General features: G+C 44.8%; 1 protein-coding gene across 11 annotated transcripts in view; it reads right to left on the bottom strand.

Annotated features, from left to right (window-relative positions):
- Positions 1-21,485, bottom strand: part of AKAP9 (A-kinase anchoring protein 9) — a 411,545-nt gene that overhangs the window by 62,451 nt on the left and 327,609 nt on the right. For 10 of the 11 annotated variants that reach the window (XM_068235446.1, XM_068235447.1, XM_068235455.1 and 7 more), the window contains 6 exons: positions 20,441-20,542; positions 16,958-17,110; positions 15,498-15,665; positions 8,629-12,537; positions 4,822-4,962; positions 1,934-2,446 (listed from right to left, as the gene is read on the bottom strand). In XM_068235446.1, the coding sequence (XP_068091547.1) occupies positions 1,934-2,446; positions 4,822-4,962; positions 8,629-12,537; positions 15,498-15,665; positions 16,958-17,110; positions 20,441-20,542 (4,986 nt within the window). The remainder of the gene's footprint in view (positions 1-1,933; positions 2,447-4,821; positions 4,963-8,628; positions 12,538-15,497; positions 15,666-16,957; positions 17,111-20,440; positions 20,543-21,485) is intronic. The other variant, XM_068235448.1, reaches the window with a different exon arrangement.

The raw sequence follows: 21,485 nt of genomic DNA, 5'->3' as shown, positions 1-21,485 counted from the left end.
CTGGTTCCCGAGAAAGGTTTCTGTAATCTATCTCGGGAACCAGCGGGTCTCGGGGGCTGCAATGTGGTATAGAGGTCATTCTGGTGGTTCCCTCTCTACCCTGAAAATTTGGGGAGTGTAAGAGGTGTGGAAGTGAAGATATTTAGTATTTTACCTCCAGCAGCATCATTAACTTCACACTGAGCATGCGTGCTACTCAGTGTGGAAGGGCAGCGCAATCAGACATTACACCGGGACAGCATTAATGTGACTAAAGATGGTCAATGAGAAGCTTATGATTCTGGCTTGCAGAATATTATATACCGTAACTTGAAATTGGTCCAACTAGGTTAACTCTCTGTGTATAATGTGGTGAAACTTGAATGCAAGTTGACACTTCTTTGCAACTCTATGACCGTCTCTGGTGCAGAAGACTTACCTTAGACAGGGTATAGGTTGTGACTCTTTGAAGGGAAATGTATCGTTTTTGGGGAGGTTTTTTTTTTATTTTTTATTTATTTAGAATCTTAAAGATTACACATTTTCTAAATAATTTCAACAGAAACATGACAGAGTTATAATGAATGTTTCCATTTTTGGGGGGTTCGCCACCTGCACATGTGTCTGTTACTAGAAGTAAAGATGGCCCTTACTTTGCGGAAGCAAAGTCCCAGGACTTGGTGACTGATGAGGAAGCCTTGTTGCACTCTGTTGGGTATTTATATTTAACACACTGCAGCGATGCAAGGACTTACTAAGTCTGTCAGCCAAACCAGCAGGTGGAGAGCTAATCAAATACCATATTTTTATCTTTAATACTTAATATTTCCTGATAATAATAATAATTATTATTATTATTATTAATACTAAGCCTAAAATATGAAAAAAAACAAGAAAAAAAAAACATTGCTATACAATCCCCTTTCATAGTTTGGCACATAAAAATTAAGTTACAAAAAAAAATTCCCTTGGAAAGTTTTTCAAGCAATAATATTTTCCTATATGGGCCAAAACAAATTTGCCTCTCTATTAGGCCTCTTGCACACTGCACGCGATTCAGATTCAGATTCCGCTTTTTAATCAGTTTTTACATCCGATTCAGATTCCGATTTGCAGTGTGCAGGGAGCAAACTGCAAATCTGAATCTGAATCGGAAGTAAAAACAGATTAAAAAGCGGAATCTGAATCTGAATTGCTTGCAGTGTGCAAGAGGCCTTATAACTATTAAAAATAATCAGTTTAAATAAGGTGTCTGACTTGCTTTCACTTTACCCTTGAGCTCAACTGAAATGGTTAATAAACTTGCTTTCACTTTACCCTGGAGCTCAAAAGTACCTCTGAAGTGGAAAAAAAATTAAATCAATCTCATGGTGAACTAGAGTACCTTCTCAAGCTGCTCATTGTCTTCCATGTCCCTTCCATTCCCTGCACTCTTCTACCTACAGCCTCCGGGATGTTCCCAGGCAGTGACAAGCAATCCTGAACTGTGTATGTGCAAGTTCTGACCTGCACAGATGCACTGAAAGAAAAAACTCATGCACAAGCACTTTGCGGTGTATGTGCAGCTCATAAATCGCACATACGCATTTCTGAATCACTCCAGGCTATTTGACAGAGAAAGCCAATTAAATATGAAGAGGACAGGGAATAGGCCCGCCATGAGTTACCAATAATTTTTTTCCCAGTTTCAGGGGTACTTTAAGGGACTACTCCTAAAGAATAGTCGACTGCGCTCCCTACATAATGGAATTTTGATGTATAAACAGCAGAAAGAGAGATTTTTCACCAAGGAAACAAAACAGGAATCTAATGTGTGTGATTGATGTGGCAGCTGCAGTGATTTCGAGTAGAAGACCGCTTTCTTTTCCAACTTTCAGCTTCCTCTGACTGAAGAGAATATGAGGCGCTTATATCCGAACTAAAGAGAAATACTGAACTGGAGAAGAAATCTTACCGATGACTTCAGGGCAGCTATAACAGCTTTCAGGGCGTTACACTCATCATTGAGAGCCTGAACTATAGTATACTGTTCCCTCCTCAGGGAATCGGCTTCAGAGATGTGTCTGGCCTCCATGTCGAGGATCTCAGCGGCATGTAGCTCCTGCATCTGGCCGATCTTGTCAGTGTAGCGATCCATTAACTCTGCAACTTCCTCCTGGGTGCTGCTCATCTGCGCGGCCTCCAGCTCGTTCTGCACCCCTATGTGCTTCTTGGGGACCTGTGGCGTCTGGTTACTGTTGTTGACGCTATGGACTTTGTCAGTCTGTGAGGAAGAGGACGTCCTGTCCAGCGATGACCACTCTGGGCTTCTGGATGTCTCTGGGAAGTCCACAACCGTGGTGTTCTGCATTTCCTCCTCCTGGATTTCACGTTTCATGTAATAAGCCAACTTCTCCTCCGCACTGGAGAGGCACTTCCTCACTTCCTGGAGATCTTCATCAAGATGGGCTAAGCTAGCTTCTTTTACCTGCAGAACCACAAATGGTTATTGGTCAAAAAATATATATTATTTATTAAACGATAAAATCCTATATCTTGTCCCATTCTCTTAGTCCTTGTCAATAGCACCTCAAAACTGCGAATGTATTCACACATAAGCGTCTTACTACCCACTCTCCTAGCACAAAGCCACAACACATATATAAGATGGTAGAAGTACAAAGCTAGGTTAAAGGGACACTTACGTCTCTGAAAAAAATGAGTTTTACTCACCTAGGGCTTCCAGCAGCCCCCTGCAGCTGTCCGGTGCCCTCGCCGACTCCATCAGCTGCTCCTGGCCCCGCCGGCAGCCACTTCCGGTTTTGGCGACGGAAGCAGACCGACCGGGAACGCGAGTGATTCTTCTCGTTCCCGGCCACAATAGCGCCCTCTATGCTGCTGTATGCTATTTGCTATAGCAGCATGGAGGGTGCTATTGTGGCCAGGAATGCGAAGAATTACTTGCATTTCCGGCCTGTCGGCTCGTGACGCCGAAACCGGAAGTGGCTGCCGGCAGGGCCAGGAGCATCTGATGGTGTCGGCATGGGCACAATACAGCTGAAGGGGGCTGCTGGAAGCCCCAGGTGAGTAAAACTCAATTTTTTTTCAGAGACTTAAGTGTCCCTTTAAAGTACACCTAAACTCTGAGAAATATGAAGGCTGCGTACAGTAGCATTTGAATCATACACCTGAAACAAGTCACACTGCAGTCAGAAACACCTGATCTGCATGCTTGTTCACGGTCTGTGGCTAAAAGTATTAGAGGCAGAGGATCAGCAGGACAGCCATGCAATCTGCATTGTTTAAAAGGAAATACATGTCAGCTTCCATATCCCTCTCAGTTCAAATGTACGTTAAAGGGTGGCTAAAGTCACACGTTGAAATAAACATGTATATACAGTCTCAATTCTATATGGACCTAGGCTGTTCCTCTCTTCTTTTTTTAATCACTGTAAGGGTTAAAAATACAGAGTTCTAAATTACAGTTTCTCTGTAGTCAGACTGTAGCATAAGTCTCACTGATAACGAATTAGAGGTCATAATAAACCTGTGTGGCTCAGAAAAAAACAGCTTAGTGCAGGGAATGGATAACAAGTTCCATAGTTCAAAATTTGTCTTTATGGGAGGTGAACAATAAAAAAACCTGCCCTCATTTACCTGAGGCAATCAAAACTTTAAATGTAGATTTTAACCTTTTAACCTTTTCCAGGAAAGTCCGATTTAGGATTAGAACTTTAGACACAGTATGATTATCATTTTCACTTCAAATTTGCTTTAAGGCAGAATGAGACTCAAAATTTCCCTTCTGCTAAAATACATTTATGGCACCATTTTAAAGTCTAAACTTATTAAAAATCGACCTGAATACTTAAAGGGACTCCGAGCACCTCTCATGGGCATGCCTTTAAGCCAGACGATTTCCAACAAAGTCGTGCTATGACCCCTCTGGGAGAGCCTCTTGCAATAGCCATGCGTGTCACTTCCTCTTCCTGCTTCATTCAGGGATGCACTTCTCTAACAGAGAAGACATGGGTGACCCGGAAGTTATAACATAGCCAAGACGTGTTTATGGGGCTGGAGGAAGCCCCGGGTAAGTATCAAATCTTTACTTTACCAGGTCTCTTCTGATATACTTTAAAGAACACATGAATTGGGGTGAAAAAGATGACTGGTACATACCTGGGAGTTCTTCCAGCCCCCTCCCCCCCACGTAGTCTTTGAGACCCTCAGTAGCTTTGGGGTCCCATCGCTGTCCCTCTAAAAGAAATCTCCACCCCGGCTTGGTTACCAGGCTACTGTGCATGCGTGGTCCCGTCTGAGTGCCTCCATCAACCCGTCACCACGTGCTTTCTGCGCATGCATGGTACAATTTTTTTGTAAACTGTGCATGCTCAAAAGGCTCCTGGCGAGGGGAACATAATTGATGAAGGCACTTCAACAGGAGCGTGCTCCTACAGTAGCCCGTGATCAAGCTGGGTTGGAGATTTTTCTAAAGGGGGGCTGTGGCACATTGGAGGGGTCCCCGAACATGCCGAGGGACCTCAAAAACTACAGGGGGATGGAAGAAGATCCAGGTAAGTAACGGTTCAGCCCAGTTCAGGTGTGCTTCAAAAACCTTTGCTTTCACGTTCCTGGGAGCCTTATCCCACAATTACACTGATCAGACTTTTGATTGATAAATTAGCCCAAATTGACCGAAAGTGAATTGGTCTGATATATTGGGCAGTAAATGACAAGTAGATTTGATTAAAAAAAATGTGTATGGCCAGCATTGATATTCTGATGCACAGTTCTAGGCTAAAGCAAATAATTGTAGGCCAATGTAAAATAAATCCCATGTGTGGACAATAGAGGTTTCCCCACCGTCAGTTCCTCCTTCAGCTTCTCTGACAGCTCTCTGTAGTGACACAGTTCCTCTTTGGTAGCTGTTGCTTCTTCTGACAGGATCTGCAGCTGATATTCTAGATCAGTCATGGCCTTGTCTTCAGAGACGTCCGCGCTCTGCTGCAAACCAGAAACCACACCGATGCCAATCAAAAAGTACAAAATGACCAGGGTTCAGAATAGAAATGGTAGTCAACCAAACACTGGCACTAGTTCCTTAGAGGGGGCGCAGGAATTCACAACTCTAGCCTGCAACTACTCTGGGAAACCCATCTGCAATATGAGACGCTGGAGGTTCTCAGCTTAACATGACCAACGTGAAAAGGAGATGTTAAAGAGACACTGAAGCGAAAACAAAAAATTATGATATTATGATTTGTATGTGTAGTACAGCTAAGAAATAAAACATTAAGATCAGATACATCAGTCTAATTGTTTCCAGTACAGGAAGAGTTCAGAAACTCCAGTTGTTATCTCTATGCAAAAAAGTCATTTATTTCTATGACTTTTAAAAGTCGTGGAGAGGGCTGTCTTCTGACTTTTATTATCTCAACAGTTTACTTTTCCTCTGCTAGAGGAGAGGTCATTAGTTCACAGACTACTCTGAAAGAATCATTTTGAATGCTGAGTGTTGTGTAATCTGCACATATTATAGAATGATGCAATGTTAGAAAAAACACCATATACCTGAAAATTAAAATATGAGAATATTTTCTTTGCTGCTATTCTAGTAATTATTCATAGTACACAACCAATTCATTATATCATATTTTTTTTTCGCTTCAGTGTCTCTTTAAAGCCCTGCTAAATTTACTATGAAAAACCATACACTAAGCTACTGCTGACTAATTCTGAACCAGCCCATAGATCTCACGCCCAGCAAACCCCTTCTTTAAGGCCGGGTTCACACTGCTCACCAGTGTTTTTAGTGCAGTGCGGTGCCAGGGTTGCACCACCAAAAACAAGCCTTAGAGGTTTACCGCATTAATACGCGGTAACCCCCCTGTCTGGCAGCAGGCCAAGCAGGAAGTGAGGCTCTCTAGCGCTTACTTCCTGTGGCCAAAGAAAGGTACTGCGTGGAAGTGTATTGCGCGCTGCAACGCTAACGCAAGATTTATTGAAAATGTGCATATCGCCATAGACTTGCATGACTTCCTGCCTGCTGCACGTTGCCGAGTAAGTGGCCCGTTAACGACGTGGGATGCAGTGAAAACGTCACTTCCGTCGCACTGTGTCAGTATGAAAGTCCCAATAGACTTTTACCGCCATAGCGATGGCCTGCGGAAAACCAGGCCCACGCAACACGCCTGTGTGAAAGGGGCCTACAGGTAACCGAGTTAAAGTGTCGCTTGTTTTTTTTACCTCTCCGAGAAGATGTCATAGAAGTCTCATGGCTTTAGGGCAGTGATGGCAAACCTTGGCACTCCACCTTGGCACTCAAGCTGCTCTTTTGAGTACTAAGATCAGCAGGCACCTAATAGACGCCAATATAAATTATTAGTAATTGGGTGGCCAGTCAATGAGTTGGGTGCCAGATGTGTATAGTAGCTGACCAGTGGGATTAATGGGCCTGGTGTAATAAAGTACAGTAAGGTACAGTACTGCGGTATAGAAGGCCTAATTTTGGTTACTTTGGCTATCATTCATAAAGCATTTCCGCATGCGGAAATGCTTAATACCGCTGACTTTACCGAACACTCAGCAAAATCCCCATTTATAAAGGCTCTTTCCGTATGAAAAGCTGACATTCCCGTGCAGAGCGAAACATTTCCGCCTTGTGCGGAGTTTTTCTAGATTTATCTAGAAAAAGTAACAAACACGTCCATTCATAAAGATTAGAGCAAGCGGTATGCGGAAGGAAAATACCGCTTGCTCGACAGTAGTGATAGGCGGGCGGATTACTTGTAAATGAATGGGACGGACCTCCCAAGCAGCATCAGACAGAGCAGCGCACGGAGGGAATCGGGCAGCTTTTATGTTTCCGCATGTCTTCCGCCACGCTACCGCCAGCTTCCTCCAGAAAACCTCCGCACTTGTATCGCAACAGGCAACTTTTTTATGAATGACCACCCTGAAGTCTTAAGTACCGCTTGCGGAGAAGAACGGTGTTTTCCCGCACTACCGACAGCTCCTTTATAAATTATAGCCATTGTGGATTCTGCCTCGTACGGTTTACCCGGTTTTATATATTTGTGTATTATTGCTAGTTTAGGAATAAGTATGTTTGCTGTGTGCTGGATTGATTTCACTGCTGTGGTTATTGCTGGTCACTGCTTCACTTTATATCTGCACATTTATTTTTATAAACACTGCATACAATGGTATATGGGGCCGGCGCTACCATACAGGCAAAGGGTGCAATTGCCCCAGGGCCCCTAAGCACTGCAGCCCCCCCCCCCCCAAGCTCTCCCCCTGACTTGTGACTCCTGCAACGATTTGTCAGAATAGCAACTCGCACACTGCTCCCTGTCTCCATCTCTGCAGGCTGCCTCTTCTCCACAACCAGTCATTATGCAATAACAAGCACAAAGCTCTGGAGAAGAGGCAACCAATTGGGATGAAGACAGGGAGCATGGATGGAGAAGGGGCAGCCAATGGGGATGAAGACAGGGAGCATGGATGGAGAAGGGGCAGCCAATGGGGATGAAGACAGTAAGCATGGATGGAGAAGGGGCAGCCAATGGGGATGAAGACAGGAAGCATGGATGGAGTAGGGGCCGCCAATGGGAATGAAGACAGGAAGCATAGATGGAGAAGGGGCAGCCAATGGGGATGAAGACAGGGAGCATGGATGGAGAAGAGGCAGTCAATGGGGATGAAAACAGGAAGCATGGATGGAGAAGAAGCAGCCAATGGGGATGAAGACATGTAGCATGGATGGAGAAAAGGCAGTCAATGGGGATGAAAACAGGAAGCATGGATGGAGAAGAGGCAGCCAATTGGGATGAAGACAGGGAACATAGATGGAGAAGGGGCAGCCAATGGGGATGAAGACAGGGAGCATGGATGGAGAAGAGGAGGCCAATGGTGATGAAGACAGTGAGCATGGATGGAGAAGGGGCAGCCAATGGGGATGAAGACAGTAAGCATGGATGGAGAATGGGCAGCCAATGGGGATGAAGACAGGAAGCATGGATGGAGTAGGGGCAGCCAATGGGGATGAAGACAGGAAGCATAGATGGAGAAGGGGCAGCCAATGGGGATGAAGACAGGGAGCATGGATGGAGAAGAGGCAGTCAATGGGGATGAAAATAGGAAGCATGGATGGAGAAGAAGCAGCCAATGGGGAAGAAGACATGGAGCATGGATGGAGAAAAGGCAGTCAATAGGGATGAAAACAGGAAGCATGGATGGAGAAGAGGCAGCCAATTGGGATGAAGACAGGGAACATAGATGGAGAAGGGGGAGCCAATGGGGATGAAGAGAGGGAGCATGGATGAAGAAGAAGCAGCCAATGAGGATGAAGAAAGGGAGCATGGATGGAGAAGAGGCAGCCAATGGGGATGAAGACAGGGAGCATGGATGGAGCAGCGTGTCGGGATAGGCGAGTTGCTATTCTGACAAAAACAGTGCAGGGGCCCTGGGAACGCTGCAGCTAGCTCATGGGCCTTGGGGGTGAATATGCACACTTGTCCCAGACGAGTAATTTCAAAAGTATTTTAGCCAGAGAATCAGTCTTATAGCATTTTCAGAGGTTGCTCAGTAATGGCCAGTCACATATTTCTCCCGCGACAAGTGCACTTTAGTAATATTTTAATTAGATGATGAATGGAGAAAACCAATTACCTGCAATACATCAACGTCTCCGACATCCACTTGAGTTTCTGAATTGATTAGGCCTTGTTTTGCCCTTGTGCTCTTCAAAAGCTCCTGCAGTTCCTCCAGTTGCTGTTCCTTTTCTGCAGCTAGTTGGTTAGCAAAGCTGACTTGATCTCTTTCTGCTTGCAACTGCTCATGGAGGTCAGACAGCTGCTTCTCTAGTTCTAAAAGCTGTAGGCTGAGGACTGTTAATTTTGAATCAGACTCCTCCTGGTGAGAAGGTTCAAAAGCATGGACCGGCAGTGTTCTGGCCTCTTCCTCCAGAAAAGAAGGTCTGTCATCTGCATGTATATGTTTGGTGTGCACTTGAATGGCTTTAAGTTGGGCTTCACTTACAAGAGCTGCAGCCACTTTTTCCCTGAGTGAATCTTCCATAGTCAGCACAAGCTGGTCGTGCTCGTCAGAGCTATCCTTTACTTGCTCCTTGAGTGTCTCAATTTCATCTAAGTACAACAATAATTCCATATCCTTCTCTTTTATAACCTGTTGAAGTTCCTGCATCTGAGTTTCCAGGTGGTCTATGGTGCTTTGCATGGTCTCTTGTACAGATGTGAATACATTTTGGTCTGCCAAGAGCTGTGCAGTCTTGTCTCTCAGTGCCTCCACCACCCAATCCTCATGGTCTTTATTCGCTTCAACAACTGACACATTGCCACCAGCCACTCTTTGATTACTCTTCTGAGCAAGCATATTGTCTGGAGTATCAGACGGTTCATCAGATTCATTGATCTCTGCTGTCTTCATGGTCATTTCACCACCATTCATTTGTTGACTCAACTCCTTCTCCTCCTTCTTAGAGAGGACTCCTTCGATTTTGGTTTTCTTTATTGAGGTTTTCTGCTCGGCTTCTTCGAGTTGTTTTCGAAGAAAATCTATGACTTCATGTAGCTGCTCAATCTCATGAGTCTGCTGGATAATCTCATTTTGCTGATTCATGTACTCCAGTAATTCTGCATCCTTCAACTGTACAACCTTCTCGAGTTCCTGTAGCTGTGACTCCATACTGGTAATGGCATCCTGTGAGGTCTCTTGCAGAGAAGTAAACATTGTCTGACTTGCTAAGAGATCAGCTGTTTTTTCCCTTAGTGCTTGTTCTAGACTGCTGATTTTAAGTGCTTCTTCAGCAGTGTCCTCTTTTGCAGATGCGTGACCAAGCTGCAGGACATCAACTTCCTGTGCTGATTTAATTTTTGTCAGTTCTTCTGTCATAACAGTCAGCTCTGCTTTTATTCTTTCAAGCTCTGCCTTTGCTTTTATCAGCTCTTCTCCTTCTAAACTTGTCTTCTGCAATACTTCATTTTCATGCAATGCTTCTCTAGGCCTTTCAATTTCTTCAAGATCTTTCTTGAAATGAGATGCAGTTTCTGAATTTTGATTGTATGTCATGATTAGGTCATTTAATCTACTGATCTCTTTTTTCTGCTGTGAAATTAGGTCATTTTGGTTCAAATACTGCAACAACTCCGCATCCTTCAGTTGTATGGTCTTCTGAAGTTCTTGTAGCTGTGATTCCATGTTATGAAGGGCAGCCTGGGTGGATTCTTTCAGAGATGCCAGCATTGTTTGCCTTTCTAAAAGATCAGCTGTCTTGTCCTTCAACGCTTGCTCTAGATTAGACACATGAAGTTCTAGGTCTCCTTCTCGAGGCGAGTTCTTATCACTTACATCATCATTTTTCTGAGCCAACTCCAATTTTGAAAGTTTTCCCTTCAAAACGGCTAGCTCTGTCCATGCATGCTCCAGTTCTGCCTGTGCATTTAGCAGTTCATTTAGCTCTGCCTTTTCAGACAATAACTTCTCACTGTCCACGTCTGCATCACTAGAACTTACTTTACCTTCTTCCTTACTTATCTTGTCGTTAGATCCAACACTTGCTAATTCCTGCTGGAGTTTTTTCACCACCTCGTTAAGTCGCTCAACTTCTTTAGTTTGCTGCTCAAGCAAGTCTTTCTGCTGCACATACTGTTGTAATTCTGAATCTTTAAGCTGTACTGTTTTTTGAGGCTCCTGCAGTTGTGATTCCTTTTTGTGAAGTGTTACTTGAGAGGTTTCTTCTCCAGACACAGGCACTGCTTGACTTGCTAAAACATCTGCTCTATTCTCCATCAACGATTGCTTTGGATCGGTCACCATAAGTGTCGCTTTGGCATTTTCACTCTCAGTAGAGGCACTTTCAACCTGCACATTATTATTCTTTTGGGCCAGCCTTAATTTTTCCAGTTCTTCCTTTAAAACAGCCAGCTCCATTTTCGCCTTTTCAAGTTCTGTCTTTGCTTGTACTAGTTCATCACCACCTAATTCTATGGTCTCAAGTGATAATTCTTTGTTTTCCAATATTTCTTTAGAACTTAAGCCTTCTCTGTCCAGTTCCTGCTTAAGCTTATCGATCTCCTCATTCAACGTGTCAATTTCCTTTGCTTGCTTGTCAAGGAGGTCTTTTTGGTTTACATATTGCAGCAATTCTGAATCCTTCAGATTCACAACCTCCTTCAGTTCATTCAGCTGTTTCTCCAAGTTTTGTAAAGTAGTCTGTGAAGCCTCATCTGTGGCTGCAAAGGATGGACTTGTTATGGCCTGTACGGTCTTCTGTTCAACTCTACCATATTTTGCATTGGTATCATCTCCCACGGACCAAAGGTCTTCAGTTTTGTCAATATGATTTTTAGACCCTCTAAGTTGCTTTAGATCTTCCTTCAAAATAGCCAACTCCTCTTTAGTATCTTCAAGTTCTTTGGCCAACAAAGCCTCAATGGATTCTGTAGGTTCTGGATTGTCAGTAGATGTTTCTTTGTGGCTACGTTTTCCCTCTCCATCCTTTGTACCATCGTTAGCACCCACAGTGATTTTCTGCTCTAACTCCATCAAATCTTGCTGTAGATGACTGATGATCTCATTCAGCCGCTGTGTCTCCTGGTTTTCATGCAGCTGAGCTTGGTTTGCAATTTCTAACTGTGATTCTTTCTCCAGAACAATTTCGTGAAGATTCTGTAACCGACTCTGCAGATCCTGAATTACATTCTCAGAAGTCTCTTGCACCGACGCAAGCAAAGCTTCAACTGCCAAATGCTGAGATGTTTTCTCACTCAAAGCTTCGGTCAAGCTCTTAATACTGTCTATATATTCTGATTCAAATTCCTCCTTTGATCTGGCTCCAGTCAACTCCTTAAATATCATGTCTTCTGAAGAGGTTTTTAATTTTTGCAGTTCTTCTTTCACCTGTTTCAGCTCTGTTTTAGTCACCTCAAGCTCGTTATCCAACAGAATCTCTTCTGTGCCACCTGACGAAGTTGGTGGTAGACTTCCTGTGTTTGCAGAGTTGAGATGGTTCTCTTGGAGTTCTAGATCTCTTATTTTCTGATCTTTGTCTGCTAAATCCATCTTCAGCCTTTCCATGACTTGGTTCAACATCTGGACTTCCTCTTTCAACACGGTAAGCTGGTCATAATACTGCTTCAAATTCAAATCTTTTTCTGTAACGGAATCCTGCAGCTCTTGCAGCCGAGATACCATGTCCTGCATGGACCTCTGGGCTACGTGGGAGGGAACTGCTGAAACCTGCTCCTCCCTTTCAACGGTCTCATGTATCACCTCTGTATCCTCAGTGTGTTCAATAGTCCCATCGCCATGTTCAGCCAAAGGTGGTGGAAAGTCCTTCTCATCAGTTATGTCTGCAGAATGGAACCTGTTAAGTCCAGAGGTGAAGCCCACATTTTCCTTCTGCTCTATGCTGGATAACTCTTCTTGAAGCTTCTCTATCACTTCATTGAGTTTTTCTATTTCCTCCTCTGTGTTCTTCTTCAGGCATTCCTGGTCGCTCTTCAAGCATTTAATCTGGCTCTTGTATTCCTTAATTTGTTCATTTTTCTCCTCTATCACCTGAAACAGTGAGCAGAAATGGTGGTCATTTTGAATCTTTAAAATTAGCAATCTTTTTCAAATCACAAACCACATTTTATGAATATTCTAGTATGTAATGCTAGGTTCACAGTGGGATGTTGCAGAGCTGTGTTCTAAAGTCTTATAACGCAGCTTATTGCACTGAAAGGTTAAGCCTATGGGACGTTAACAGTGTGACGTTAGTGTCACATTGTAACGTGCTGGGTTCCAGTAATGCACCGCTGCAGTGCGTTACCTCTAAATGCACACGTTACCAGGTAGAGGAAAGCATACTTTTCATTGCCTGTATGCTGTACCTACTTGATGCAACGGTAACACACAGTTAATCTGCGTTACCACTTTTTTGGTGCGTTGCATTGTAATGTTGCGTTGCGACTTTAACGTTGCATCTCAACTCAGTGTCCCACTGTGAACCTAGCCTAAAACAAAAACAATATCAAATGAAAACAAATTAAAAAAAAGTATTACCATAAAGAAACAAAAGATAAAGTCAGGCCGGTTTCACACTGCAAACTGGCGGTGCGGTGAGGCGGCTGCACCGCACAAGACAGGCCATCTGGCCAAGCAGGAAGTGACGCGAGCTTGCGGTCACTTCCTGCTTCGGGGTATGCCAAAGTGCACAGCAGGGTAAAAACACGTTTGCGAGCATGTGCGCCGCCACAACGGGAAATGTTTAAAAATCCCTGTGTTGCCATAGACTAACATGACTTCCAGGCTGGCGCAGATTGCTGCAGAAGCTGCGCGGTAACGTAGTTCTGGAGCAGCGGCAGATCGAGGCCTGCCGGTGGACCGCACCACGAAGCAGGTAATATAAATTACCCCATAGGGTTGCAAAGCTGGAGTCCAGGAATTTTCACTTTTATGTAGCTGTACAGAAGCATGCTAGAGTATTATTATTTTTAATGTGAAAGACCATTCACATTACATTTTTATTAGACCTCCATTGAGACTGAAAACAGCCAAGCAGTTGGTAGAGAGCAGTGGAATGGGACTCCACTTTCCCTATACATTTTGTGTGCCAGCTAAAGGGTACCTGAAGTGACCAAAAAGTGTATTATAATAAACAGGTCCGTTTGTCCACTATGGGGTCCTGATGCTTACAGGTAGTCTAGTTAGGCTGACCTCCACTATGCCTCCCAGAGCCTCTCCTGAAGGAGTGGAACTCCTTCAGCTTCTGTTAAGCTGGCTTCAGTGAGGCCCATGGACTGGAGCAAAGTGGAGGAAAAGAGGGGAGGCCGGGGTCTGCTATTAATTTGTGGACAGTAAGGCTGCTCAGATGCAGTCTTAAAGAGACACTGTAAACTCAAAAATATCCCCTGGGGGGTACTCACCTCAGGTGGGGGAAGCCTCAGGATCCTAATGAGGCTTCCCACGCCGTCCTCTGTCCCACGGGGGTCTCGCTGCAGCCCTCCGAACAGCCGCCCGAAAGACCCGACTGTTAGTTCAATATTCACCTTTCCAGGCTCCAGCGGGGGCGCTGTGGCGGCTTTCGGGCTCCGAAGTAGAAGGTAATACCCGATCTCAGTCGGGTCCCTTTCTACTTCGCAGGCGCCGGAGACTTGCACCTCCGCAGTAGAGCAGACACGACGGCGATCGGGTATTTCCGCCTACTTCGGAGCCGCCAGCCGCCAGAGCGCCCCCGCTGGAGCCGGGAAGGTAAATATTGAACTAACAGTCGGGTCTGTTGGGCGGCTGTTCGGAGGGCTGCAGCGAGACCCCCGTGTGACAGAGGACGGCATGGGAAGCCTCATTAGGGTCCTGAGGCTTCCCCCACCTGAGGTGAGTACCCCCCAGGGGAACTTTTTGAGTTTACAGATTTTCTTTAAAGAGGAACTGTAACGACAAAACGGCCCCTGGGGGGTACTCACCTCGGGTGGGGGAAGCCTCAGGATCCTAATGAGGCTTCCCACGCCGTCCTCTGTCCCACGGAGGTCTCGCTGCAGCCCTCCGTACAGCCGTGACGCAATATTTACCCCCCTGGCTCCTGCGCAGGCGCTCTGATGGCTCTCGGCGCCGAAGTAGGCGGAAATACCCGATCGCCGTCGGGTCTGCTCTACTGTGCAGGCGCAAGTTTCCGGCGCCTGCGCAGTATAGCGGACCCGACGGAGATCGGGTATTTCCGTCTATTTCCGTGCCGAAAGTCGCCACAGCGCCCCCGCTGGAGCCAGCAAAGGTAAATATTGAACTAACAGTCGGGTCTGTCGGGCGGCTGTTCGGAGGGCTGCAGCGAGATCCCCGTGGGACAGAGGATGGCGTGGGAAGCCTCATTAGGGTCCTGAGGCTTCGCCATCCCGAGGTGAGTACCCCCCAGGGGAACTTTTTGAGTTTACAGATTTTCTGTAAGGTGGCCATACACAGCTCGACTTGGCAGCCGATTGACCAGTTTATTAAAAATTAATTATCGAATTGGATGAAAATTGGTGCCGCCAAGGGCATGCCCGGTAAGGAGGCTGAATTCAGAGAGATTTCATGCCGAAACTGATAGGGAATAAGCCTGCGGTGTATGGGCAGCCAACAGATCTCTCTCTCTAATCAGATTCGATAAGAGAGAGATTTGTATCTTGGTCAAATCTACCCATGGTTTCTTAATTTGTCAAGATGATGGTGTGTGTGTGTGTGTTGGCAAAGGTGATCGTGTAGACCAGGCATGGGCAAACTTGGCCCTCCAGCTGTTAAGGAACTACAAGTCCCACAATGCATTGCAGGAGTCTTACAGCCACAGTCATGACTCATAAAGGCAAATGCATTGTGGGACTTGTAGTTCCTTAACATCTGGAGGGTCAAGTTTGCCCATGCCTGGTGTAGACCATTGATTCTGAAATAATAGGGCAATGATAGTTAAGCTGAACAATACCTCATAGTGACAACATGCTTTCAAATGTTGCTACTAAAAAATTCTGAGATAGAATGAAGGCTGTAACCAGTAACCCTGGAATTACCTTGTTGTCAGTTGCGGCTTCAAGTTGCACCTGCAGCCTTCCTATCTGTTCGGTCAGCAGCTCAATTTCTTGCTCTTTAGAAGCTAAGATGTCCTCCATTTTTCCTTGTCTTAGAGAAGTCAAGCTTATTGGAAAAGTGTCTTCATGTTGTGGCGCTTCAAGCTCATCCTTAAGAAAGGAAAGAGAAGACAGTTTATCATCAAGGAACTTTCTAAACAATCAAGCTTTAAGTTGGGGGATCTTAACCTTTTTACAACTGCAGACCCTGAAGGAACAGTAAAACTGAAGCCAACATAGGTGCGTACCTAACTTTTTTCAGGGTGGCTTGAGCAATTTTACGACCTAGGTCAGGGGCGTAACTAGAAGTCCCCGGGCCCTACTGTAAAAATTTGAGCGGGCCCCCGCCCCCCCCCCCCCCCCCCCAAGTCGCAGCATGATGGGTGAGCTTGGTAGCACGTCCGTGGGGAGGGGGGACGGTCTCCCCCTCCCTCACCTCGGGCTCTCCCCTCTGCGCTCCCCCTCCTGCCTCTATGTAAACGTCAGCAGCAGCTATAATTACCTCCATTCATCACCGGAGGTCGCCGGTCTGCAAGGGCTTCACATTACTTCCTGTTTTAACAGGAAGAAATGCGAAGCCCTTGCTGCAGATTGGCAACCTCCGTGGTGGATGGAGGTAATTATAGCTGCCGCCGCTGTTGCTGACGCTTACATAGAGGTAGGAGGGAAGCGCAGCGGGGGGAGAGCCCGAGGTGAGGGAGGGGGAGGGGACTGTCCCCCTTCCCCACAGACATGCTACCAAGCTCTCCCATCATGCTGCGACCCCTCCTGCCCCCCCAAAACGACCATGAGCGGGGCTGCTTCCCCTATTGTTACGCGAGTGACCTAGGTCCGCTAACAGGAAACTACTAGGGCTCTACAAATGTAAAGTCTTTATTGATTGGTGCAAAGCTGCAGACAAATGCATGTACATAACAAGTTTTTTTTTAATTTGAAAAGTTAATTTGCAAAGGTAGTATTTATAATACATAACAACAACAACATCATACTCTAATGAACAGGATTACTTTGAGAATCTGTCTGGTTCAATTTTGGGTTCAGCTGGACTTAAACCTTTTGGCTGCTGCACAAAAGTTATCTCATGTTCGATAACTCAGCGTAGCGGCCGGCTATTCTCGTCCTGCCTCCCCCCTAACTGTGGAGTAGTGCAGAGTGCTCACATATTTCGGGTGCTGGATCAGGTGTCCTCTTCCTCCACAGAGCAGCGCTGTATGCCGACATCATCCTCTGGGTCCCGATCATGTGGTATGAGGTGTTCAGGTAAATATCAAAGCTCTCCCTGCACTACTCTACATCTGGGGGGCTGACCGGCTAGGGAGGCAGGACAAATATGCGGTGCCGCAGCGTTCAAAAAAAGGGCAGGCAAAAAGTTAAATAAATAGTTGGCGTAAGTTGTGACCCACCTTATAGGATTTAATCTCTTGCTCCATTTCCTGCAGGCGGGTGGCGGACTCCTTCCTCTGGATCTCCAGCTGCATGTGTAGCTGCTGCACCTCCTCATTCTTGTTCTCCAGCTCCTCCCTGAACTGCTCCAGCTGCTCCACCAGGTTTGTGATCTGCGGAGGCACAAAAAGAGGACAAAAACATAAGGTGGGAAGTTGCCTGGGCAACAACCAGGAGGGTTTCCTCAGGTGTGAAAAACAAAAACACCACTTCTGCAGAGGGTTGAAGCACAACTCTTGAAACATTTTAATCTTGTAAACAAGGGTTATATTTTAGAATTTATTTTGTTTTGTGGTCAGTGAATCCATCTGAAAGACAATTTCTACCTCCCGCCAAAGAAAATATGAGGTAAATCTCTCCAACATGGACAGATACTGCAACAAACAAAATAATACATCCCAGTCAAGGTTTTATTGCTGTCCCTGGTTTCTGATTGCTGATCTCAGCTCTGCCTGTTCAGTAGGCTGCACCTATTTAGTTTGAGACCTTGGGCAAGACTCCCTAACACTGCTACTGCCTATAGAGCGCGCCCTAGTGGCTCCAGCTCTGGCGCTTTGAGTCCGCCAGGAGAAAAGTGCAATATAAATGTTCTGTGTCTGTGTCTGATTTCCTATTTCTCAGACCATTAAGGCACACAATAAAACTGTGGAAATCCACAGAGATACTCAGGAAAGGAAGTGAATCTTACATCCAAAAGATCTACCAACCCTTCTCCAAACCATCCAAATAATTTCGGTTTTATCCGGAAGTAAACCTGAGAAGTATAACTGAACATATGAAGATAAAGCCCGATGGGCTTGATTCAGTAAGCTGCACTGCTAAAGCAGCGCACCTTAAAGCATCCGAGATGAAACACAAACTATAACAAGTAACTTGTCTATATATATCTTATCTAAAGTTTAGATAGTTTACACAGCAAATCTAGCTGCACACAGCTTTAATAGAATATGATTATTTCTTCCTGTGATACAATGACAGCAGCCATGTTGTTTGTAAACATTACACAGAGGCAGGCTTATCTGCATCTTGAGCACTCAGCATGTGAAAAAAACCTAATCCCCCCTCCTCCCCTCTGCCTTTGAAATCTCTGGCTAGTAATATCTCCCCCTCCTCCTGCCCAGACTGAGCTCTCCGCCTCTGCCCTTCCTCCACTTCTCTGCTGTAACAACCAACCAGTTACCTGCTGCCTCTGGCTCCCTTTAAATAGGTAGCAGTGTAATGCCTTGTACATACCCCAGATAGGACTTGCACAAGTCAGCTGGCGGGAATTATCTTGGCCAAGAATGTAGGGTGAGTACATTAGTCCCTATATGCCGCTGAGAGGTCCAGGGTGCCAGATAATCTTGCACAAGCACATTGTTCCCCTCCTTACCCAGCCTACCAGAAGTCGCTCCATCATCCCTTCTCCAACCTCCATAGAGAATGTACAGGTCACTTTCAGTTTTGCATGAAAAAAATTAAGTCCCTACTACAGTCATCCACGCATGCTACAGATAGTCAAGTCAGATACCAATTAACCTACCATCATGTGTTAGAGAAGTGGGAGCAAAACCATGCCAGCAAGGGTAAACCATAAACTACAAGACAAATAGCATCCCTAAAGGTGGCCACATACAATACAATAAAATGATCCGATTTTACGGCAATTCGATAAATATGATCGGATCTCCCGAAAAAAAATGAAAGCTTTATTTTCCATTCGACTGAAAAATCCGATCGGATTTCCCTTTTTTTTTTTTTTTTTTATTGATCCAGAATGCTGGAACTTTTTCTTCAATCTTTCTAAAGATTGTATGGTGTGTGTTAGATCGTCAATTTATTAGTATACACACCCTAGCAATTTTCTCTGAGTTTCCAATCATTTTTATCATAATTGGGGAAAAATGTAGCATATGTGTGTGGTACATTGGTCATATTTTTTTAAATGTTATAAAAAGATCAATTGATTGCAATTCTTGAATTGAACAGATATTTAAAAAAAATTGTATGGTGAGTGGCCACTTTAAAGCGGATGGGAGATGAAAAACGAACTATAACAAGTAACTTGTCTATATAACTTATCTAAAGTTTAGATAGTTTAACAGCAAACCTGGCTGCATACAGCTTCAATAGTTTATGTTTATTTATTCCTGTGATACAATGAGAGCAGCCATGTTGTTTGTCACTGGCTGAGGGCTGCAGATGCTAGCAGTTTGCCTGTGTGTAATGTGACAAATTCAGTCCCCTCTCTTCCTCCCTCCTCCCCTCTGCAGTATTTGGCTAGTGACACCTCCTCCTCCTGCTTAGACTGAGCTCCCATAAGCCCTTGCTACTGTGCCAAGGCACTCTAAAAAGCTGTGGGCGAGGCTTGTTTAGTTTATAGGGAAATAAAGTATTAAAACAAAACAAAAAAAGTATTTGGCTTGAGGAATGCCCTATAAACTATATAAAAGGAAAACAATTATGCAATGAGTAAAAGTTTATCTCGGATCCACTTTAAGAGTGACCCCAAAGCTGTAAGGCCAAAATGCTAAACACATAAATGTAACAAAGTGAACCCCCAAAACATGTCCTCACTGGCAGTATTCCGGCTCTCTGAGCAGTACTAGTGGATGTGCTTTCCATCCATAACTACGTATGTAAGGCAGCCTGTGTTTTAGAAAATAATTATCACATGCGATGAGGGGTTGTCCTGAGTAGAGGAAATGTCCTATGCAAAATTGGCACAGTGGAAAAATTAGGCACTGGAAATAGCCGGAAGTAGTAAATTGATAAAATTACAGATTTTTTACTAATGGGCAGTGGTCATTCCAATAATAAAATATCAGTACATTTTACTGATATTTTACTATCATTACACCAAACCCAATAGTCACACGAGCCAACTTTCTACCAATGCCTAACTGAACTGTCCCACCGATGCATAACTCTAAGGGCCTGTTTCCACTACACGCAGAGTGGATGCAGAATGGATGCAGAAAAACTGACTCCAATGAATGCCTATGGGAAAATTTGCATCAGAAAAATCGCGTTTATTGGAAACAAGCTCATAGACATTCATTGGAGTCAGTTTTTCTGAATCCAATCTGCGTGTAGTGAAAACAGGCCCACAGCAACCCCCTAACCGTTGACTAACCCTAACTGACTACAACCATGACAGCTTCATCACTACACACTATAAATATTGAGGTCAGCGAAAGTTTGGCAGCTGCTTAGGCGCCCATGTTAATATCGGCTTTTTGTAGCAGCAGTTTGTATAGTGGGCAGCCATGGCCCCCAGCTATTTTATTGGGCACCTCAGGGGTCCAAATTTCCATTGATAGTCGATATTAACATGGGCACCAAACTTCCACGCCGCCTCCAGCACCAAAATTTCCAGTTTTGTTGGTGATATTATATATGGTGATATTATATATCTATATGATATTAATACTTCCATTTGTATCTATACAAGAGACACTTACCTCCTTCTCCTTCCTGTCTGTGGCCTCTCGCTCCACCTGTAGCTGGGCCTCCAGCGGCATCTCTCCTCTCATGCCGACAAAAGACGCCCGTCTGTCCTCCGCCTGTATGAAACAATCAGGAAAACAGATGGATGAAAAATGTAATTTGCGAACAAAATAAAATTGGAATCCTAGGTGAGTATCAAGCAGGCAAATTTTCCGATGGAAGCGGAACCCAACTAAATTATGTACAGGTATCAGATAATTTTGCCTAAATATTGTTGTTGATTTACGGAGATGTACAATTAAGGTGTTACTGTCACCCACAAGGATTGGGGCTTGATACCTTGGGCAACAGTTCATGGTTGAGTGCTGTAGAGTCAAGTTGCTGGCCTATGGGCTAGCGACACATCCTGTTGCTACGCAGCAGGAGAGGAGGGATGATGCAAGGCACACGACGGAGCTGAAGGCATAAAGAGAACAATGCTTTCGGCTTGCGCTCAGATGAGATGATCCCCCATTTCGAGATCTTTCAGTGTTGTATAAGGGCCACCGTAGACATACTGGATTTTCGGCAGCCAAGCTGGCCGAGAACCATCTAACGTGTGACGAGGCTTTTAACACAAACACAGACAACGCAAGGACAGTACAGAGAATGCAATAACACAAGCAACCAACACAGACAAAACAAGGGTAATACAGAGAATACAACAACAAATACGACCTACACAGACAAAACTAGGACAATACAGAGAATACAAAAACACAAACAAGCTACACAGACAAAACAAGGGAAATACAGAAACAACCTACACAGACAAAACAAGGGTAATACACAAACAAGCTACACAGACAAAACAAGCGCAATTCAGAGAATACGAGACATCACTAGTGCCAAGTTGTGACTGAAAAACATATAAAGCCACAAATAAGTAGCATGGTAAGTGCTTATAAGCAAACAGCACCTGACTTCTAATGGTTCCAGCGGCGCTGCGGTAAAATGTCCGCCGCATAGACAGCAATATTAATTGCTGTTATAGAGGTGCCCAGAACGACATTCGGGTGC

The sequence above is a fragment of the Hyperolius riggenbachi genome, chromosome 5 (assembly GCF_040937935.1).
Source record: "Hyperolius riggenbachi isolate aHypRig1 chromosome 5, aHypRig1.pri, whole genome shotgun sequence".
Lineage (NCBI taxonomy): Eukaryota > Metazoa > Chordata > Amphibia > Anura > Hyperoliidae > Hyperolius > Hyperolius riggenbachi.
Note: the sequence above shows the minus strand (reverse complement) of the source record. Positions and strands in the feature narration are given on the sequence as shown.